We start from the raw sequence: 22,087 nt of genomic DNA, 5'->3' as shown, positions 1-22,087 counted from the left end.
GAAGTAAAACTGTCACTGTTTGCAGATGACATGATACTATATAGAGAGAATCCTAAAGATGCCACCAGAAAACTACTAGAGCTAATCAATGAATTTTGTAAAGTTGCAGGATACAAAATTAATGCACAGAAATCTCTTGCATTCCTATACACTAATGATGAAAAATCTGAAAGAGAACTTACGGAAACACTCCCATTTACCATTGCAACAAAAAGAATAATATACCTAAGAATAAACCTGTCTAGGGAGACAAAAGACCTGTATGCAGAAAACTATAAGACACTGATGAAAGAAATTAAAGATGATACCAACAGATGAAGAGATATTCCATGTTCTTGGATTGGAAGAACAATATTGTGAAAATGATTATACTACCCAAAGCAATCTACAGATTCACTGCAATCCCTATCAACTTACCAATGGCATTTTTTATGGGACTAGAACAAATCATCTTAAAATTTGTATGGAGACACAAAAGACCCTGAATAGCCAAAGCAGTCTTGAGGGAAAAAAATGGAGCTGGAGGAATCAGACTCCCTGACTTCAGACTATACTACAAAGCTACCGTAATCAAGACAATATGGCACTGGCACAAAAACAGAAACATAGATCAATGGAACAAGAAAGCCCAGAGATAAACCCACACACCTATGGTCAACTAATCTATGACAAAGGAGACAAAGATATACAATGGAGAAAAGACACTCTCTTCAATAAGTGGTGCTGGGAAAACTGGACAGCTACATGTAAAAGAATGAAATTAGAACACTCCCTAACACTGTACACAAAAATAAACTCAAAATGGATTCAAGACCTAAATGTAAGACCGGACACTATAAAACTCTTAGAGGAAAACATAGGAAGAACACTCTTTGATATAAATCACAGAAAGATCTTTTTTGATCCACCTCCTAGAGTAATGGAAATAAAAACAAAAATAAACAAATGCGACCTAATGAAACTTCAGAGCTTTTGCACAGCAAAGGAAACTACAAACAAGACGAAAAGACAACCCTCAGAATGGGAGAAAATATTTGCAAACGAATCAATGGACAAAGAATTAATTTCCAAAACATATAAACAGCTCATACAGCTCAATATTAAAGAAATAAACAACCCAATCCAAAAATGGGCAGAAGACCTAAATAGTCATTTCTCCAAAGATGACATATAGATGGCCAAGAAGCACATGAAAAGCTGCTCAACATCACTAATTATTAGAGAAATGCAAATCGAAACTACAATGAGGTATCACCTCACACCAGTTAGAATGGGCATCATCAGAAATCTACAAACCACAAATGCTGGAGAGGGTGTGGAGATAAGGGAACTCTCTTGCACTGTTGGTGGGAATGTAAATGGATACAGCCACTATGGAGAACAATACAGAGGTTCCTTAAAAAACTAAAAATAGAATTACCATATGATCCAGCAATCCCACTACTGGGCATATACCCAGAGAAAACCATAATTCAAAAAGACACATGCACCCCAATGTTCATTGAGCACTGTTTACAATAGCCAGGTCATGGAAGCAACCTAAATGCCCTTCGACAGACGAATGGATAAAGAAGATGTGGTATATATATACAATGGAATATTACTCAGCCCTAAAAGGAACGAAATTGAGTCATTTGTTGAGACATGGATGGATCTAGAGACTGTGATACAGAGTGAAGTAAGTCAGAAAGAGAAAAACAAATATCGTGTATTAACGCATGTATGTGGAACCTAGAAAAATGGTACAGATGAACCGATTTGCAGGGCAGAAGTTGAGACACAGATGTAGGGAACAAACGTATGGACACCAAGGGGGGATAACCGCAGTGGGGTGGGGATGGTGGTGTGCTGAATTGGGTGATTGGGGTTGACATGTACACACTGATGTGTATAAAATTGATGACTAATAAGAACCTGCAGTATAAAAAAACAAACAAACAAAAAACATACTAAACTTTCCTTGGGTTATTTGTATGGAAATATGTTAATATAAATGTTTCAGACATTACATGAAATTTCTAAAAATCTTATATGGTCTGATATAATGTTATAAGTCATAATTCTAGTTATTACTTTAAAATGTATCTCTCAGAAATAACTAAATTTCCTTGTCAATTGCATTATTATGAACTTTCATCAAATCTTTAACGTGGTCATTTTAAAGTCTTTTGTCATTTACAGACAGTTCTGGGTGTACTCTGATGCTTTTGTAAAAATGTTCCTATAAAAGCGTTTCATCTTCAAGGAATTCATGGAAAAGACTCTGACAAGTACAGGTTTCTGGTAACTGACTATACTGCTGAACTGAATGAATAAGCATTTTCAGAACTCTAATGGAAAACTGATGAATTCATAAAAGTGCTAACAAAAGATCAAGACAAAAAAAATTAATTACATGGGTCTGAGCAAACTGATGAGGATGATTATAATTTTTGTGACTTTCTTTTTGAATAAAAGAAAAATCCCACAAGGGCTCAGAGGCAAAAAAATATTCAAATCAATTTTCACTGCAAAGTAAAGGACCTGTTACAGTGGAGTATTACTGGAGTGAATGTCAATATTATGACATAGTATGAGTGTGTTTCGTGTTTGGTAATTGCAATCATTGTTGCTTTTGTTGTGGTCATCCATTTACAATGCTTGGTGTCAGTTTATTTATCTCTTGTAAAAATAAAGTACAGTGTGTGTGTGAAAACAAATACCAACACACTTAAAAAAAAAACTTAATTCAATTTCTTTTTAAAAAAGTTAATTATTGGACTTCCCTGGTGGTGCAGTGGTTAAGAATTCACCTGCCAATGCAGGGGACACGGGTTCGAGCCCCAGCCCGGGAAGATCTCACACGCTGCAGAGCAACTAAGCCCATGCACCGCATCTACTGAGCCTGCACTCTAGAGCCCGTGAGCCACAACTACTGAGCCTGCGTGCCACAACTACTGAAGCCCACACACCTAGAGCCCGTGCTCCACAACAAGAGAAGCCACCACAATGAGAAGCCCGCGCACCTCAACAAAGAGTAGCTCCCACTCAGCGCAACTAGGGAAAGCCCGCGTGCAGCATTGAAGACACAATGCAGCCAAAAATAAATTAATTAATTTTTTTTAAGTTAATTATTTCCGCAGCTTTATTGAGATATAATTGACATATAACTGAATTTAATTTCTATATTATTTATCCAGTAAACATGAATTGCACATCTAGTATCTAGTGCTAGGCCTTGGAAGGACAGCAATGAATATGACAAAGTCCCTGCTCTCGTGAAGCTTCCATTCCAGAGAGGGGAGAGACAGGCGATAATACGAGTAAACAAACGTATAACATAATTTCAAGTGATGCTAAGTGCTCTGATAAAAAATAAAGTGGGGGCAATAATAAAATAAATAAAATAAAATAAAGTGGGAGAAAGGGACAGAGAATGATGGGAAAGGCTCTATTTTAGATAGAATGGTCAAGAAGGCTTCCCTGAGGAGGTGGCACATGAGCAGACACCTAAGTGAAGTGAAGGTGTCAAGCATGTGAAAATCTGGGGGAAAGAATTCCAGAGGAAGGGGACAGTAAGTGCAAAGGGCCTGAGGCTAGGAGCGCTGGGCATGTCCGAGTAACAATAAGACCAGTGAAAGGGAGAATGGTAGGAGATAGGTTAGAGAGGCAGCCAGCAGCCATATCCTCCAGGGTTTATGGGCCATGATAAGGAGTTTGGATGTAGTTCGAGGGTTATGCTAAGTCATTGGAAGGTTTTGAACTGCAGAGTGTGCGATCTGATTTACATTTTAAAAGATCACTCTGGCTGATCTGAGATGAGAATGGCAGCAGGGAGACCAGTTAGATGACCAGAGGTGATGATGCCTGGGACTCAGGAGAAAAAGGTAGAGATGGTGAAAGGTGGCCAGATTTGGGATAAGTTTTTTTTCTTTCATTGTGGTAAAATATGTATAATTTGCCAGTTTAACCAGTTTTAGATCTATAATTCAGTGGCATTAAATATATTCACAGTGTTATGCAACTATCACTATTTATATCCACCCATCTATATATTTATATCCAGAACATCTTCATCATCCCAAACAGAAACTCTGTACCTGTTAAGCAATAACTCCCCAATTCCCCCTCCCTCCAGCCCCGGTAACCTTTATTCTAACCCCTGTCTGCATGAATTTGCCTATTCAAGATATCTCAAATAAGTGAAATCATACAAATTTGTCCCTTTGTGTCTGGCTTATTTTCAAGGTTCATCCATATTGAAGAATGTATCAGAACCTCATTCCTTTCAATGGCTGAATAATATTCCATTGTATGTATATATCACATTTTGTTTATCCTTTCATCTATTGTTGGACATTTGGGTTTTGTCCACCTTTTGGCTACTGTGAATAATGCTGCTATGAATATCGATGTTCAAGTATTTGTTCGAGTCCTTGCTTTCAATTATTTGCGATACATACCTAGGAGTGGAATTGCTGATCATATGGCAATTCTATGTTTAACTTTTTGAGGAACCTCCAAATTGTTTCCCACAATAGCTACACCATTGTACATTCCCACTAGCAATGAATAAGGGTTCCAGCTTCTCCACATCCTTGCCAACACTTATTTCCTGTTATTTTTCTTAATAGTCATTCTAGTGGGTCTGAAGAGGTCTTCTCATTGTGGGTTTTTTTTTTTTTTTTCTCATTGTGGTTTTGATTTGTATTTCCCTAATGATTAATGATGGGTATCTTTGCATGTGCTTATTGGTCATTTGTACATCTTCTTTGGAGAAATGTCTGTTCAAATCCTTTGCCCAATTTTAAATTGGATTGTTTGTTTTTTGTTGTTAACGTGTAGTAGTTCTTTTTTTTTTAATTTATTTATTTACTTATTTTTTGGCTGCGTTGGGTCTTCGTTTCTGTGCGAGGGCTTTCTCTACTTGCGACAAGCGGGGGCCACTCTTCATCGCGGTACGCGGGCCTCTCACTATCGCAGCCTCCCTTGTTGTGGAGCACAGGTTCCAGACGCGCAGGCTCAGTAGTTGTGGCTCACGGGCCCAGCTGCTCCGTGGCATGTGGGATCTTCCCAGACCAGGGCTCGAACCCGTGTCTCCTGCATTGGCAGGCAGATTCTCAACCACTGTGCCACCAGGGAAGCCCTGTAGTAGTTTTTTATATATTCTGTATATTAATCCCTTATTGGATGTATATATATATATATATATTTTTTTTTTTTGATGGTGCACGGGCCTCTCACCGCTGTGACCTCTCCCGTTGCGGCTTTTTTTCTCACTCTCTGGATAGTGTCTTTTTAAAACATTTTTAAAAATCGAAGTATTGTTAATTTACAATATTGTGTTAGTTTCAAGTGTACAGCAAAGTGATCCAGTTATATATATATATATATATATATATATATAATATATATGTATATTCTTTTTCAGATTCTTTTCCATTATAAGTTATTACAAGATATTGAGTATAGTCCCCTGTGCTATACAGTAAGTCATTGTTTATTTTATATACAGTAGTGTGTATATGTTAATCCAAAACTCCTGATTTATCCCTCCCCCCATTTCCCCTTTGGTAACCATAAGTTTGTTTGCTGTGTCTGTGAGTCTACTTCTGTTTTGTAAACAAGTCCATTTGTATCATTTTTTTAGATTCTACATATAAGTGATATCATATGATATTTGCCTTTGTCTGACTTACTTCACTTAATATGGTAATCTCTAGGTCCATCTATGTTGCTGCAAATGGCATTATTTCATTCTTTTTTATGGCTGAGTAATAAGATAATGTCTTTTGATGCATAAAAGTTTTTAATTTTTGTGCAATCCAATTTGTCTATTTTTTCCTTTTGTTGCCCGTGCTTTTGTTGTGACACTTAAGAAACTATTACCAAATCCAAGATCATGAAGATGGGATAAGTTTCGAGACTAGAACTTAAATGGCCAGCCAAGGAATTGGACATTGGTGTGAACAATAGAGAGGAATGAAGGATGTGTGTCCTATGATTTTGGCTTGAGCAACTGGGTAAAAAGTGATGGCATTTACTGAGATGGGAAGAGTCGTGGAGGTGCTAATTTGGAAGGGAAAATCAAAGCTTCCATTTTGGCCATGATAATTTTGAGATGATTATAAGATGAATAGGCAGTTAGAGATACAGACCTGTGGTGCAGAGTATCAGCGAGGGCTGCAAGTGTAACTTGGAAGTCATGAACATGTAGATGGCTTCAAAAGCCGTGAGATCATCTGGGAAGAGTGAAGAAAGAATTCCAAAGACAGGCCCGGAGCTCCAAACAATAGATTGGGAACTGAGGATGGGATGAAGGAAGGAGAGAGTGGTAATAAGCAAATGAGACTGAGAAGGTACAACCAGTTAGGAAGAAAGAAAACCAGGAGAGTTGTTTTATATTGGTTTTTTGGTGTGTGGTATGCGGGCCTCTTACTGTTGTGGCCCTCCCGTTGCGGGGCACAGGCTCCGGACGCGCAGGCTCAGCGGCCATGGCTCACAGGCCCAGCCGCTCCGCGGCATGTGGGATCTTCTCAGACCGGGGCATGAACCCGTGTCCCCTACATCGGCAGGCGGACTCTCAACCACTGCGCCACCAGGAAAGCCCCATAAACCAGGAGAGTTTTGAATCTCAGAAGCCAAGTGAAGAAATGGCTTCAAGAAAGAAGTGATCACCTGTGGTAAAGGGTGTTTGGTGAGCCTGACATGACCAGTTTCACTGGGTTGGCAGGAAGAAAAGCCTGCTTGGGATGGGTTAAAGACAGAATGGGGGGAGAAGAGGAGAAAGAGAGAGAATGAGAGGTGAGGCAGTGGAGTCAGGGAGTATAGAGAAGCATTTAGAAAAAGTGGAAAACAAAAACAGGATAATAATTGAAGGGGGGCCTGGGGGTCAAGGGAAGTTTGACCTCTTTCTCTCAAATAGGGGTTATGACAGTAAAGGGGAAATTAGTGATACAGGAGAAGGAGGAGAAATTTGCAGGAACAAAGTCTTTGAGTAGGTGAGTGGGGATGGGATCCAGTGTATAAGTTGAAAGTTGCCTATAGGCATAGCAGGAGGAATAATTTAGTTTTCCCCACACACTTCCCAGGGCCTGCATCTAAGTTCTAGGAGTCTTTTGAACCACAAACACAGGTGGAATGGAGCAGGGTAAGGAATACCTAGTCTTGGTCATCTGTCCTTACTGACATCTTCCTTCCTACCTGGTGTGAAGTCATCTGCCCACGTGGCTTGCTGCTGTGTCCTCCTCTTCATGCCTGCCAGCCACATGTGCCACACCTACTTTGCTCAAGGCCACTGGAGAAAATGTTCCACTGCTCCCGGTGCCACCCTCAAACAGGAGGAGTCACATTCTCCAAATATCCCTTTCCTACTGCTCCTGGACTGGGTTGGGTGTGAGGACCTAAGGCTAGGCTGCTGTTGCAAAGAGAATGAACAATCCCTCAGTGGCTTGAACAAAATAGAAGTTTCTTTTTCTCTTGTATAATTGCAGTGGACTGAATATGTCCTCCCAAAATTCATATGTTGAAACCTAATCCTGAGTGTGATAGTATTTGGAGGTGGAGCCTTTGAGAGGTGATTAGGTCAAGAGGACTAAGCCCTCACAAATGGGATTAGTGCCCTTACAAAAGAGGCCCTAGAGAGCTCCCTTTCTCCCTCCACCATGTGAGGACACAGAAGACAGGAACCAGGAAACAGGTGTCTTCATCAGACACTGAATCTGCCAGCACCGTGCCCTTGGACTTCACAGCCTAGAGAACTGTAAGAAATAAATTTCTGTTGTTGATGAGCCACCCAGTCTGTGGTCTTCTGCTATAGCAGCCTGAGCTGACAATCACGGGCTAAGGACTAACATTCGAGTCATCTGGTGGCTGTGCTCTCTGTTGTCATCCAGGCACCCAGATTCCTTCCACTGTCTGCATGATTGAGGCTAGTTCATGTAGAGTTGAACTGGCAGAAAAAGTCCTGGAGTCCTCCCCCTTTCTGTTAACAACAGTTCCATTTTGCCAGTTGTTTGGGCCAAAAATCTTGGTGTCATCCTTTACTCCTCTCTTTCTCTCATATCTCACATCTGGACAGTCAGTAAAGGCTACGTATCCCTCACTAGTTGAACTCCTGTTATCCAAACTCAGAAACCAAAAAGACACAGATAACTATTTTGAAAAGTCCTTCAGTATCTGAGCCCTTACTACTACAACCAGCCTTCCACCTAGGCCCTGTGTTTTAAGGGACCCTGCATATCACAAACACACATCAAATAAAGAACACACAAGAGCCTCTGACTCCCAGGATCCGAAGCCCAGCACTGGCACAGCACAGCTCGTAATCATAAACATCCGCTCTAGGACTAGCACCATTCAGGCCCTGGGGAATGCTTCTAAAATCTCTTGCCCTATGTCCTCAAAACAAAAGTTGACTGTGTCGATTGCTGTAAAAGTTTACAGGTTGCGTTGCTGCCAACATCAGGGACAGACACGGCTACAGTGTCTGGGGAAGATTGAGAGATGGAAGAGCTTAGGTAAGAGAAACAACAAACTGGTTGACCTGCCAAATCCTTCCTCTCCGATAGCATGAATGTAGTTATAAATCCTTGCATGACAAAGTGCCCAATGTCCATTTTCTTGCTTCTCTTCCAGTTTCAATTCCAAATGAGACGTACTCATAAATTACCTCAACATTCACAACAGCTGCACATGGCAGCAAAGGGATGTTTTCCAATTAAACAATTATTACTCACCTGGGTATGTATAGCTCTAGATTATATGTGAAGCATAGTACAAATTCTTTCTATTAGCATTTAGATAGATATTGAATACTAAAATGGTAGAAAGTTTTATTTAAAAAAAATAAGATTTGATAAAATTTACCAAAACAAAATATATCAGCTTCAAATTTTGATTTAAAGTGTTATTTTAGGGGCTTCCCTGGTGGCGCAGTGGTTGAGAGTCCGCCTGCCAACGTAGGGGACACGGGTTCGTGCCCCGGTCTGGGAGGATCCCACATGCCGCGGAGCGGCTGGGCCAGTGAGTCATGGCCGCTGAGCCTGCGCTTCCGGAGCCTGTGCTCCGCAACGGGAGAGGCCACAACAGTAAGAGGCCCGCGTACCACAAAAAAAAAAAAAAAAGAAGTTATGTTAATATGTATAGCTTGCTTTTTTATTTGTAATATATGATTTAAATCTTTTGGAGTAATTTTTTTTAATTTTAAAATATATAATAAAATTTTAATTTTTAGTTAATCTTTTGATGAAAATATATTCAAATTTTGTGTATTATGAAAACAATTACATTTTAATTTTAATTCTTTAAATCAGAGGTTGGTACACTTTTCTGTAAAGGGAGAAATACTAAATATTTTAGGCTTTGTTGGTCATTGCATTCTCTGTCATAACTACTCTGCCATTGTAGCATGAAAGCAGCCATAGACAATACATAAATGAATTAATATGGCTGTGTTCCAATAAAACTTTATTTACAAAAACAGGCAAAAGGAAAAAAAAAAAAAAAAAACAGGCAAAAGGCCTGATTTGGCCCACAGGTTATAGTTTTCCAGGGCTGTCAAGAGAACACAAATTATGTGAAAATTTTAATTATGAAAACATATTAGTAATTTTGCTGAAACAAAATCAAGAAAAATACATTGTAGGTGTGTCAGTATCATTCAGCCAAAGACCAGCAGAAACACACCTGTAGTTAAATGAATTGGATTTATAACTCCCAGCAGTGAGGGAGAATACACATCACTGGGAAACATAGGATGTCTCAGAGGGTGTTAGGAAGAGCCTATTATAGGATCTGGGCTAGGGTTGAGTGACTTGGGGGAAGGTCTAAGAAAGTGAGGGATTGCTCTAGATTGGATGTCAGAAAGCAAGGGCAGGGACTTTCCTGGTGGTCCAGTGGCTAGGATGCTGCACTCCCAGTGCAGGGGGCCCAGGTTCCATCCCTGGTCAGGGAACTAGATCCTGCATACCACAACTAAGGGTTCACAAGCCACAACTGAAGATTCCACATGCCACAACTAAGATCCCACATGCTGCAACTAAGAACTGGCGTAGGGCTTCCCTGGTGGCGCAGTGGTTGAGAGTCCGCCTACCGATGAGGGGACAAGGGTTCATGCCCCGGTCCGGGAAGTTCCCACATGCCGCAGAGCGGCTAGGCCCATGAGCCATGACCACTGAGCCTGTGCCTCCAGAGCCTGTGCTCCGCGACGGGAGAGGCCACAACAGTGAGAGGCCCGCGTACAGAAAAACAAAAACAAAAACAAAATAAGAACTGGCGCAGCCAAATAAATAAGTATTTTAAAAAAAGAAAAAAAGATAGAAAGCAAGTACAGTGCTATGATTGGGGATGTAAGTTTCATCTATAGAAGGAAGAGACTAGCCGAAGGTTAAAACTAATTGGTAAGAAGTAGCAGTCACTCATTTTAGCTAAGGTGGGGTTGTTTGATATTTTGACTTGTTGTCCATGCTTAGACAAAATATAAAGTGGCCTTGTTTTGTCTCATTTTTATCATGGTGTCAGAGTAATCTTGTCTGAGACTGGTATTCTGTGTGGTCATTTATGTTCAATATCATGACCTAGCTCTGAGTGCCAGGCCAGCCTCCTTTTTTTTTTCTTTCTTATATGGAATAAATACATAATTTATTAATTGTGTACATATTTTCTTGCTCCTGATCCAAGTATTTCCAGTCCACCAATAGAACACCCAGGTATGTACTAATATTCAGTCATTTTAACAGACTTTCAGTCATATAAAAAACATAGGTTTCTATACATATTTTCCATTTTGTTGTTATGAAACTATATTTGTTAAGGTATGAAGATAGAATATACCTTAAATAATAGGTTTTTGTCTTGATTTAGAGTTTTTAAATATTTAGACATCTGGTAGGTGAGCATCCATTTATACCATTGTCCCAGGCCCTGTAGAAGTGAGTGGTGGGCCTGTTTGCTTCTCCCTCATCAAACTCAAGGTGACATGACCACTCTCACATCAGAGCTCACCATCCAAGCTCAGAAACCACATAGATTCAGATAGTGAGGGATAGTCAGGATACTTCCAGAATTCAAGCACTTCTTACACCCCTGTTGCCAATACTCTGGTCCAAGCCATTTCAATTTCTCATCTGGTGTGGTGGGCTTTGTATTATGTCAACTCAACCAAGCTGCAACTATGTTTCCCAGAGTTCCTTTTCTTGTATAGTTTTGGATGAGAATTGGCCACAGAGGGAGATTTAGGCAGGATTTAGGAGGTGGAAGTGAAGCTGTAGACATGCTTACGCTTCGAAGGCTAGTACAGGGTCAAGTGCTGCTGTAGTTCATACATGTTTTCACTGATCTGTTGGCTCCCCTTGTCGGTGTATGGCAGCAGCTGGGCCGTAGCTCCTCCAGCACCCCCTCCCCGCCCCAATCTCTGCCTTCAGCTTCTCCAGCTCCAGAGTAGATGTGTGTTGATGAAAGGCACCAGATTCTCTTGCCGGTCATCATCAAAATTGGAAGCTTAGAGGTGGGGAGAGAGAAATGCGGGGGTGTAGGTTTAGTTTGTCCTCATAGATTCCAGTTCATCTTCATGGGTGCCAGCTTGACCTTGTCCTCCACCACTTCTTGTCCATCTTTCAGAACACCCATCATTTAGGACTTCCCTGCTGACTCCTAACCCAACAGCAGAAGTACAAACAACAGCTGTACATAAACTGTGTAACCAACACCCATAATTGCATATAATCAAATATGTATAATAAATCCTTTATTCTTACCACTCTTAATGGTTCTGCTTCTCTGATGGAACCCTGATGGATACATCTGGATTATTGCAACAGACTCCTAACTGGTCCCCTTGCTTCTGTCCCTGCCTTCCTAGGAAGCCAGAGTGATCCTGTGAAAGCTTTTCAGACATGTCACTCCTCTGCTCAAATCTCTCCAATAGCTTCCCATCTCATCCTAAGTAAATGCCAAAGTCTTTCCTTTAATTGTACCAGATTCAGTTTAGATGTCTCTCAGCTGTCAACATCCTTCCCTCATTGCCGAACGTTACTGGCTGCCTCAGCATCGTCAGGAGGCAAGAGCTAGTCTTTGGCATGAACTCAGTTAAGCCTGCTACAGTAGGAACACCAGAAGCTTTGGCACTCATGTCTGACCCAACTGGGCTTATGAAGGCTCTGGCTTCCCCAGCAACAGCCCAGTGGAAGGAGTTAACACGGTTCCAAAGGGCAGACTGTTAAGACCCTGTTGGCAACCATGAGACTAGACAATGAAAAATTGATGACAGATAAATTCCTCACTCTTCTGCCTTACTATGGACTATTTCAAGACATAGTGGTTCCGTGTGACCTCTTTGAAGAGATCCCATGTGACTGAGCAGCTGGCCTTGGTTTTTGTGGGGCTCTGGCCAGCTAAGTAATGTAAGAGCTTATATTTCTTTCCTTCTTTTTCTGTTTCACTTCTGTTCTCCCCCTCACTTTTGCTTCCTTGGGATTGAAACACCCAAGAAAACATCAGTGTACAACCTTTGATTCAGGCTCCATTTTCTAAGGAACATGGGTTGACATTTAGTACCAGAAGAGGTCCTAGAAAACAGACCTCCGGGGTGTGATTTTGTAGTTGAATTTCTCACCCGTGTGAAAGCAATAGGGATCTCATTGTTGGTAGTAGATGGAGTGATAATAACTTTGCCCTTCAGCTGGCATCACAATTAGTAAAGCTTTCACTTGTGGTGAAGGGAAGGCTATGTAGAAAAAAAAATCACAGCCAATCACATTATAAGTGGCAGATTGGCAAAGGTCTCTAAATGTACAGTGTCAGTAGATCTCCTATGTCATAGTCAAGGCCCTGATAGGGAAAGAGTAGGATCCTGAGACCTGGGCTAGGGACATCAGGGTAGACAAACCTAAGAATCTTTATCTCATAAGTTCTCCTGGGTGGCAGAAGCAGCCCCTGCCCTCTTGCTAAGGAATAACGGTTTCTCACTTCCTTGAGATTATACAATAATCTCACATGAAGCACGTCCTTCATAAGGTATTTGTTCTCCTTAATACAAATGTCACTCCCAAAACACACTCAAAGAACTGGGATCAGTTCCTAGCAAATCCTAAGGGGGGAGATTTAAGTCCTGACCCAGGAAAAATAAGCTACACATCAAAGGAATCGAAAGGCCTGGCTAATATATGTGGGAGTGATCTTGGGAGTTTTAGACATGGCAGTGATCTTGGGAGTTTTAGACATGGCAGTGAGGGGGCAGGCATGGCAGAATATAAGACTGGCTAATGGGGAATACATTATCGTGGACCACCCTTGAGTAAGTCAGGCTTTAATATGCTTGCAAGGATGCCTGAGCTGGTCTCTGGTAGTTTCCAAAGAGGGTCACCATCAATTCCTTCTCTCCCTCTATGTACATGCCACTCCTCACATCAGAAGATGGAGTCTATTTTCCTCCTTTCCTTGAACTTGGACTGGCCTACGACTTGCCATAACCAACAGAATATGGTAGAAGTGACACTGTTCCAGTTCCAGACCTGGCCTTTGAGAAGACTGGCGGCTTCCATTTCCTCCCTCTTGGATGCCAGCCACCATGTAAGAAATCCAACCACACGGACACCCTTACACTGTGAAGAGACACCATGCTGAGAAAGAGAGATGCCTGACCAGCCCCAGATGTTCCGTCCATCCCAGCTGAGCTGCCATTTATGTAAGTGAAAAGGACATCCTGGACATTGTGCCTCCTGCAACACCTACAAACAATACATGAAGCGTACGAACACCCAGCTGAGCCTAACCCAGGCTGCAGAATTGTGAGAAATAATAAATTGCTGTTGTTAAGCCTTTAAGTTTTGGGTGGTCGGTTATTCAGCAATAGATGATTGAAATATGATCTTAATAGTTTGCAAGGATGGTTCCTTAAAGCAGGATGATGACCTACAATAAATGAGGTCAAGATGCTAGAACTTCCTTGGTAGAGTATTAAGAAGAGGTCAGAAAGTTCAGGGAGGTGGGAATGTAAGATCTAAGAACTCAGCACCCATGTTCTCTAGGAGGGCCCACACGACACCCTCTGCACTAAGTCAAAAAGGAACTCACTGATAAAGGGGATACCAGCACTTCTGAGTAGCTCAGTGGTGACTGTTTGGGGCACCCTGGGATTAAGAGTAATGGATGCTGCCATGGAATTGGGATCCCTAATATCAATACTAATGTTGGGATTCCAGAATGGCAGAGGTGGCATCCAAGACCAGGTGAATATAATTACTGTCAAGGGCAGCGAGGCCAGAGTGACAATGAGGGTGCCTTGATCTGCAGGAATCTATGGCAAGTTGTTATGGGGATGGAATGGATGGACAGCTGACTGGGTGATCCTCTATTTTCATATTTTTTAAAAAATCAGGAGCTGGTAAGCAGACGACTGACATCAGCTGCTACAGTGGATAACCACAGTCCCTCATCTAGATTCTAGATCTAAGTTCACAGAGCCAGAACCCCGTGACTACAGCAGAGGCCATCCCCCTAAAGAAACAACTCTCCAGTGATACCATAATTATATATAGTAAGTATTCCTCCAATCCTTCCCCAAAGGAATCTGCTGTCATTTACCAGGATAACCGTGCATTGGAAAAAGGACAATATTCAGAATATTGAAAGACTGTTAAAGAAATGGAGTCTGAATTGATACAAAACAGAGTTCTCTGGCTAGAGCAGGGAGTAAAGAAGCGCAGTTGATATAGATGGAGTTTACTCTAAGTCCAATGGGTCCCAAAGAAGCTGACAGAATCCTTTCATTGATTCCACGATCTGCAGAGTAAAGGCTATAATGATAGGAAAAGCCAAGCAGAAGCTCCTGAAACTCCCTGTATTAGTCAGAGTTCTCCAAAGAAACAGAACCAATAGGATGTGTACATATATAGTAAGGGAGTGATTTATTTTAAGGAATTAGCTCATGCAATTGTGGAGGCCGGCAAGTGCACAGTCTGTAGGGTAGGCTGGCCACTTGGCGACCCAGGGAAGAATTGATGTTACAGCTTGAGCCCGAAGGCGGACTGCAGGCAGAATTCCCTCTTCCAAGGGGGAGTCAGGATTTTTTTGCTCTTAAGGCTTTTAACTGACTGAATGAGGCTCACCCACATTATGGAAGGCAATCTTCTTTACTCAAAGTATACTGATTTAAATATAAATCTCATGTAAAAACTACCTCACAGCAGCATCTAGAGTAGCGTTTGACCAAATATCCGGGTACTGTGGCCTAGCCAAGTTAACACGTAAAATTAACCATTACACTGCCCTACAGCTGATTTGTGCAGTATTATTTCTGATCTAATGCTTTGGCTGAGCTTGGATTCCCCATCGTATCCCCATTCAATTCACCTGTCTGGCCTCCAGGAAAAAGGAAATGGTAAGCACCATATTTGCTAGAGAGTGGAAGATAAATTGCATGAAGATTCATGGTCCTGCCACACTGGGAATATTTTTAGGGGTTCAGTGGTTTGGGGCATGCCAGGACAAGTTATCTCACCTCACATATCTCTTAGAAAAATGCACAGTTTTTGGTGGGCCTCTTTAGATTTTGGAGACAGAATAGACACGCTTAGAACTACTTCTCCAACCCTTTATTAGGTGACCTGCAAAGCTGCCAATTCTGAGTGGTGCCCAGACCAACAGAGGACTGTATAGCAGGTTCAGATCATAAAACAGGCAATGCGGCCACTTTGGATTATATGATCCTGCAGATACAATGTTGCTTGAGGAATCTGTGGTGGATAAAGTTTCTGTGGGGAGTCTCTGAAAGCTCAAATAGGAGAGTTGCAGTGAGGACCCCTAGGATTCTGGAGTAAGGCCATAATTACCATGGTCCATTTGAACAAAAAGGTTCTGATGTGTCACTGGGCCCCAGTAGTGACTGAGCATGTGACCACCAGATGTCAGGTGGCTGTATGTCTAAAGCTAGATGTTATCAGACGGGCACAGCAGCAATCCAATATGATGGAAGTGGTACATTCAGGGCTGGGCTCAAAGAGTTCAGGGGCATGAGTAAATCAAATGAACAGGCAGCTCAGACTCCCATGGCATCTAACTGTTGATCTGACACCTCTGCCTTAATTCATACCTATGGCCTCATGGAGGGTTCCCTATAGCAAATTGATAAAGGAGGAAGGGAGTAGAAGCCAATTTACACACAAGTCAGTATAGGCACAAGCTGGAAATGCACCACTCTATTACAACCCCAAGTGGGGGTAGCCCTGAAGGACGGTGGTAAATTCCCTGGGGGCAAAACTCCAGGCAATATACTTTGTCCTTCCTTTTGTATGGAGGAAGATATGACTGAAGCACAGATATACACTAATTCTTAATAAATGGCAAATGGCTTGGCTAGTTGGTCAAGGGCATGGAAAGAGAAAGAGCAGAATTTCAGAGACAAGCAGGTCTGGGTAAGGGGCACATAGATGAACTTATTGGAGTGTGTGCAAAGTATGCAGATCTTGTGTCTCACATTAATGCTCACCAGAGACCATCGAGGCTCTCCAGCCAGATGGCCAAATGTCCCATCTTATGGATGTCAGCCAGCCTCTAAAGTTAGCCACCCTGTTGCTTTGCAAAAGAAAAGGGTGGCCATAGTGGCAAGGATGGAGGCTATGAATGGACCCAACAACTTGGGCTCCCTTTCATCGAGGCTGATCTGACAACGGCCAACAATTATTCAACCAGCCAGCAGCAGGCAGCAGCATAGAAACATTGGTCAGGGAGGGCAGCCAGCCCCCCGTGGGCAGGTCAATTATATCAACCCCCTTCCACCTTGCAGAAAGCAATGATTCATCCTTACTGGAATTATATACTCCAAATATGGTTTGCATTTCTAGTTCTGCAAGCATCGCCATGCAAAGGTTGAAAGAATGCTCAATCCATTACCCAGAGCCAGAAGACTCATTTTATGGCAAAGGATATGTGACAATGGCCTCATGAACATGGGCTTCACTGGTCTTACCATATGCCCATCACCCAGAAGCAGCCAGCCTGAGAGAACAATGGAATGGAGTGATTTCATTTCCGCAAGTTTTAATCTCCTCTTCTGCAAAATGGGATTATAAACAGTTCTAGTACTTCACGAGACTGTTGTGGGATTGGGTCTCTTTCTTGGCCCTTGTATGCTGCAAGTGCTCGATAAGTGGTAGGCATCATTATTAATTGAATTAAACTGTGAAAGACCTTCTGCCCCAGGAGGAGCTGGTGATCGGGCTTCACTAAGCCCAGTAGGGCAGTGGATCTCACTCTAGTTTGACCTGCTTTGAATACTCTTAGCTATTCGGAAAGTCTCTGACTTGAATTACACTTTTTGGCCAGTAGGCAGCTCAGCAGAGCTGTTGTCACTGAGCAGAGCTGGAGGGGAAGAGAAAAGATTCCGCAGAGCTCGGGAAACCAAAACTAGAAACTCTGACAGGGATTGGCCACCTGGGGCAATCGGAAAGGGCTATAAAAAACGAGCCTATAAAAATGAGCCTAAGAGCTGTTACCTCACTGCTGTTCCTGTCTATCAGCAGGCTGCAGGCAGGAAGCTTCCTTCTCTGCTCTCCTCCAAGGTAAACCCAGAAGCTATGAGATGTGGGTGTCAAGCTGCCAACCTCTGCCAGGCTGCCTGCCCTTGAGGCTCATGCCATGAGAGCCGGGATGCCCATTCTTCAGGGAGTCTACACCCCTGAGTGCCCTGGACTCAGAGTGGTCTGAGGGGATGTGTTGGTGGGCTTTTAGGGGGGTTGGGTTGCAAAACCCCAAGAGTCATGAAACTTAGCTTATAGGTGCCATGTCAGCAGTCTCTGGCCTTAACCCTGCCACTTCACCTCCTTGGGCTTTAGTTCCTCATCTGTAAAATGAGAATCAAGCTACTTTACCTGTCCAAAGGACCGGACGATTTCTGAAACCCCTTTATTGCAGAAAATAATGTGACAGTGAGTTTATCTTTGAGGACAGATGAAGTGATCTGAAGTAGATATTCGAAGTGTGGGTTTGGGCATTAGTCGATTGTGCCTTTAAATCCTGACTGCTACTCCCTAGTTTAGCAGGCTTGGGATTATTACTTTTCTGAGTTTCAGTTTCCTTATCTATAACGTGTGGTTTAGAACAATGATACCTACTTTATGGGGTTGCTATGGGTATAAATAACCTTGTACCATAAGGTGCTGAGGAAGTGTTCAGTAGAGGGGAAGTTGTTTGGGTTTTTTGTTTGTTTTCAATTCAAGGAAAATGCTTTGAGCGGACAAAGTTCACATTAGGGGTGAGTTGTGGTGGGGGAAGGGAAGTATGTTTCTATTTTGCTGTGTAATGGAACGAGCATAGGTTTTGGATTCTGCAGTCTTGAGTTTGTGTCTAGGCTGCACAATTTCTTGTGTGACCCTGGGCAAGCTCCTTTACCCCTCTCTGCTTTCTTTGTGAGAAAGGAAGTTGATGTGAAGCCAGTGTTTGGGGCCTGTAAATATTCAATGCATTGGGAGAATAAATCTATCAACAACTATCGTTTAGATCATTCTGTGTGACAGGCACTGTTCTAATTGCTAGGGATATAGTGGTGAACGGTTGCAAAACTCACAGCCACCCTCCGAAATAGGCTTTATTAATAGGCCCACCTTAGGGATAAGGAAACAGGCTCAAAGAAGCCCCAGGTATCCTGCTTAAGACAAAACCAGACAAAGCCAGAAACAGAAACCACAGTAATGATACTAGCTGACTTCCGCTGAGCGCGCAGTGCATGCCAGGCACTGTACCAGAGAGGATTCCATCCTGTAATTCTCATAACCACCGGTGTGGCAGGAACATCAGCCCGCTGGTGCCGTGAGGAAACGGAAAGCCTGCGGCTCCTTAGAGGGGTCCTGGGCTCAGTCCAGAGCATCTTGCTGCTTTTTGTGGACTCATCCTCGAATCGAAAGGGAATACAATAGAGCGGGAGTGGCTCCAATAGGGCTCTGGGGACCGTCTCTTCCCTCTCTCCCATCCCAAGTACGGCGACAAAGCCTTGCGCTGTGCCACCATGCGGCAGAAGGTGGTATCGCTCGTCTTGTGCTACCTGCTACTCAACACCTGCGGCTGCGAGGAGACAGGTAAGGATCCTGGGGCACCTGGGGACTCCGGGATAAAGAAGCGGAGAGTTTCAGGATCCCTGGTTTCGAGACCCAGGCGTGCCTCTGAACGAGAGAAGCTATTCCAATGGACAGCGCGGCGCGGGGTCCCTGTAGCTAGAGTCCCAGATTCGAACCCCTGCTCTGTCGATTCTTCCATTCTCCCTAAATGAGTTCATGCCAGCTCTGTACCAGGCAGAGCGCCCTGGGAAAAGTCCCTTCCCTTCATTGAGGCTCTCCGAAATGGGAGGATGGTGGCCCCACCTCCGGGGGTGGTCCGGAGCATCAGGCACAGAGTATGGGGACCCTGCTCCCCATTGGACATTGTCCACTCTCCTTCCAGAAGAAAGTGACTCCGGGTTCTGGGGCACGCTGACCTACATGGCCGTCGGAGGAGGTGGGTCTGGAGGGCGGGGAGCCCCGAAAGGTGGGGCGGGCCCAGCGGCTGGCGTCCCTCACTGCTTCCTCTTCCTCCAGGGCTCATGGCCACGGCGCTGCCCGCGCTGGGCTTCACGAGCACAGGCATCGCCGCCAACTCGGTGGCTGCCTCGCTGATGAGCTGGTCGGCCGTGGCGAACGGGGGCGGAGTGCCCGCCGGGGGGCTGGTGGCCATGCTGCAGAGCCTGGGTGAGTGTGGGCCGGCCCAGGTGGCCCTCTTTTCTGTCCTGAGCCCTTTTCACAGGCTAACTCAGCTCTACTAGGTGGGGCTTCTTCTAATCCCCACCACTCAATGGGGAAACTGAGGCACCCGGGGATTAAGGAATTTACTCAAATTCCCCCATATAGTTAGCACCACGGCCAGGATTCAAACCCAGTCAGTCTGCCTTCTGGTTTTCAGACTCTAAGGCCAGAGCCTTCACTAATGCTTTGGCCAAGTCACAAGTCTCTCAGTTTCCTCATGCGTTAACCAGGATAAACATCCTCAATTTAACATTTTATAAATCTCCCCAATCTCAGAGAACCAGAGTGGCAAAGAAATGTGGTGAAGCGACCCAATTCAATCTCATACTAACCCTGGTCTTGCATTTCTTGAACATCATGAAGGGGATGGATACAGAGCACAGAATGGTGCTTCTAAAAAACGTGATTTCACCTCTCTCTCTCTCTCTCTCTCTTTCATCCAGCCCTTTCTTCTTTTTTTTCTCTCCCCCCTGAGGCGTCCAAAATCCTACAGAAAAACCACCCCTGACAAACTGCCCCTCTGCCTTTCTGAACCCTCCATCTTCCCTCAATTCTGGATGGCAAAAGCCCAAAGAACCACAGCCCTTCTCAGAGGGGGCAGAGAGGAAGACACAGACCAGGCTGCACCCCAGCAGTGAGAGGTGAAGGGTGTGGGCAAGGCTAGAAACAGTCCTGTGCTATAAGATGGTTGTTCTCTCACCAACTGTATTTGCTTTACAGGGGCTAATGGTGGCAGTGCCCTCATGGCCAAGATTGGGGCCCTTCTGGGCTATACTGTCCACAAGCAAATCGAAAGCAGAGGGAAGGAGAGAGCGGATGAGGAGTAGCTAGCAGCTCCCTGGATCCCCCTCCTTCCTCCTTGTCTTCCTTTTCCAGCTGCAGTCCAGAGGTTCCTCTTTCACACTTGGCAATGACCTAGGTAAAAAAACAGAATAAACGTCTCTCAGAAAACACTCTGTCCTGCTGTGAGTCGTGCTGGCTATGAGAAGCCCAACAAGATCTGGCTCTGGGCTGCCTCATCCACACACCCCACCCGCATTTCCCCCAAAGGCCATCACAGCTCCTGGAGCAAAACAAGCTGATTTTGCCTCTGAGCCTTGGCGTATTCTGTTCTCTCTGCCTAGAATGTCCTTCTGAAGCTCATAACCCAGCTCAGACATCTCCTCCTCCGGGACTCCTTCCCAGCAGAGCGGCTACTCCTGTCACAGCCTGAATGCTCAGGCTCTATTTCTCAGGGTTCCTGGGGAGGCAGATTCTTTCTGTTTTCGGTGAGAGAAGTTTCCAACTACTTCCCTGATTGGGCAGAGATGGAGAAGCCAGATCTCCATTCTCCAAAGAAGTGCTAGAGTGGTCTCCCTCAGGCGGAGGATAGAAGTCCAGACATTTGTCTTGGGGAAACGGTGTAACAGCAGCTTCTGGGGGGTCAACAAGGCCTCCCTTCCCTCAGAAAACTCTGGGGACAGGGTAGGCATTTTTCATGTGGAGCCTACATGCCTCCTGAGGGGGAAGGGAAGGCCAAGCCCTTGGGAGGATCTGAGGTTTGGGAGGCCTGTTCAGTGAACCAGAGTGCCAGGACCTAGGCAGGGGGAGGGCAAAAAGGCCCTGGAAATTGTTTGGTAGTAAAGCTAGGGCTGGCTCTAGCACCAATCGTGCTGTGGTTCTGGTCTGAGTGGGTGTACCAGCCTCGATACCAGACCAGCCTTCTAGAGAGATCTGCACCCCTGGGAAGTGGCCATGTGTGATCTACAAAAGCTGGTCACTAAAGGGCCAAGCCAGCTGTCCTCAGGCCTCCCCCACCCAGCCCCACTTCTAATCCAGAATTTCTTCTTCGATTACAAATGTATGGAGGTGGGTAAGAGGCTCCATCGTGCTTGCTCCCATCCCCAGGTCCAGCGCCACCCCTGCAGGTGGCAATGGTTTGCCTCAGCTGGCTTTCCCCAGGCCCCCAGAGAAGCAGTGTTTGTGGAAGAGGGGACACAGGTGGTGGAGGCACCATCTGCGCCTCAGACACTGTCTCCACAGCTTGTGTCCAAGAGTGGAAGCTGAGCGGAGTCCCCTGCCCTGACAACCACCGCTGGGCCTCAGCTGAGTCCTGCCTTGGTTCGGGCCATTCACTGAGGGGCAGATGGAGTGGACCTCTGCCCAGGAGGGGATGGGGTCTCAAGCATCACACTCTCCCAGGCCTGGTAACTGCACCCCAGTCTGTCTGTAGAGTTGATAACCCAGAGACAGAAACGTGTATCCCTCAGACCCTTCACGGCGGGCACTGCATCTAATTCATCTCTCCTCCCCAGTGCCTGGCACACAGTAGGTGCTCAATATATGTGGGTAGAATTGAA

General features: G+C 44.3%; 1 protein-coding gene across 3 annotated transcripts; it reads left to right on the top strand.

The window, feature by feature from the left end:
* The first annotated feature begins 17,402 nt into the window (after positions 1-17,402).
* On the top strand, positions 17,403-20,701 carry IFI6 (interferon alpha inducible protein 6). Of its 3 annotated transcripts, none has more exons than XM_032603891.1 (5): positions 17,404-17,537; positions 18,950-19,049; positions 19,411-19,464; positions 19,545-19,694; positions 20,469-20,701. In XM_032603891.1, the coding sequence occupies exons 2-5, from the start codon at positions 18,980-18,982 to the stop codon at positions 20,573-20,575; spliced, it is 381 nt and encodes a 126-aa protein (XP_032459782.1). In that variant the 5' UTR covers positions 17,404-17,537; positions 18,950-18,979; the 3' UTR covers positions 20,576-20,701. The 3 variants fall into 3 exon arrangements, with proteins under 3 accessions (XP_032459793.1, XP_032459782.1, XP_032459788.1); XM_032603897.1 differs by having other exon boundaries at positions 17,480-17,537; positions 18,763-19,049; XM_032603902.1 differs by lacking the exon at positions 19,411-19,464 and having other exon boundaries at positions 17,403-17,537.
* Positions 20,702-22,087: the final 1,386 nt, after the last annotated feature.

This window comes from Phocoena sinus, chromosome 1 (genome assembly GCF_008692025.1).
Source record: "Phocoena sinus isolate mPhoSin1 chromosome 1, mPhoSin1.pri, whole genome shotgun sequence".
Lineage (NCBI taxonomy): Eukaryota > Metazoa > Chordata > Mammalia > Artiodactyla > Phocoenidae > Phocoena > Phocoena sinus.
The sequence above is the reverse complement of the archived record's forward strand: the minus strand, read 5'-3'. Positions and strand labels throughout refer to the sequence as shown.

Excerpts from the sequence above, each read along its gene's own strand:
- IFI6 (XM_032603891.1), top strand. The coding sequence starts at position 18,980 with ATGCGGCAGAAGGTGGTATCGCTCGTCTTGTGCTACCTGCTACTCAAC. Across the intron at positions 19,465-19,544 it reads CTACATGGCCGTCGGAGGAG|GGCTCATGGCCACGGCGCTG; the intron begins GTGGGTCTGGAG and ends CTCTTCCTCCAG. Across the intron at positions 19,695-20,468 it reads GGCCATGCTGCAGAGCCTGG|GGGCTAATGGTGGCAGTGCC; the intron begins GTGAGTGTGGGC and ends TTTGCTTTACAG.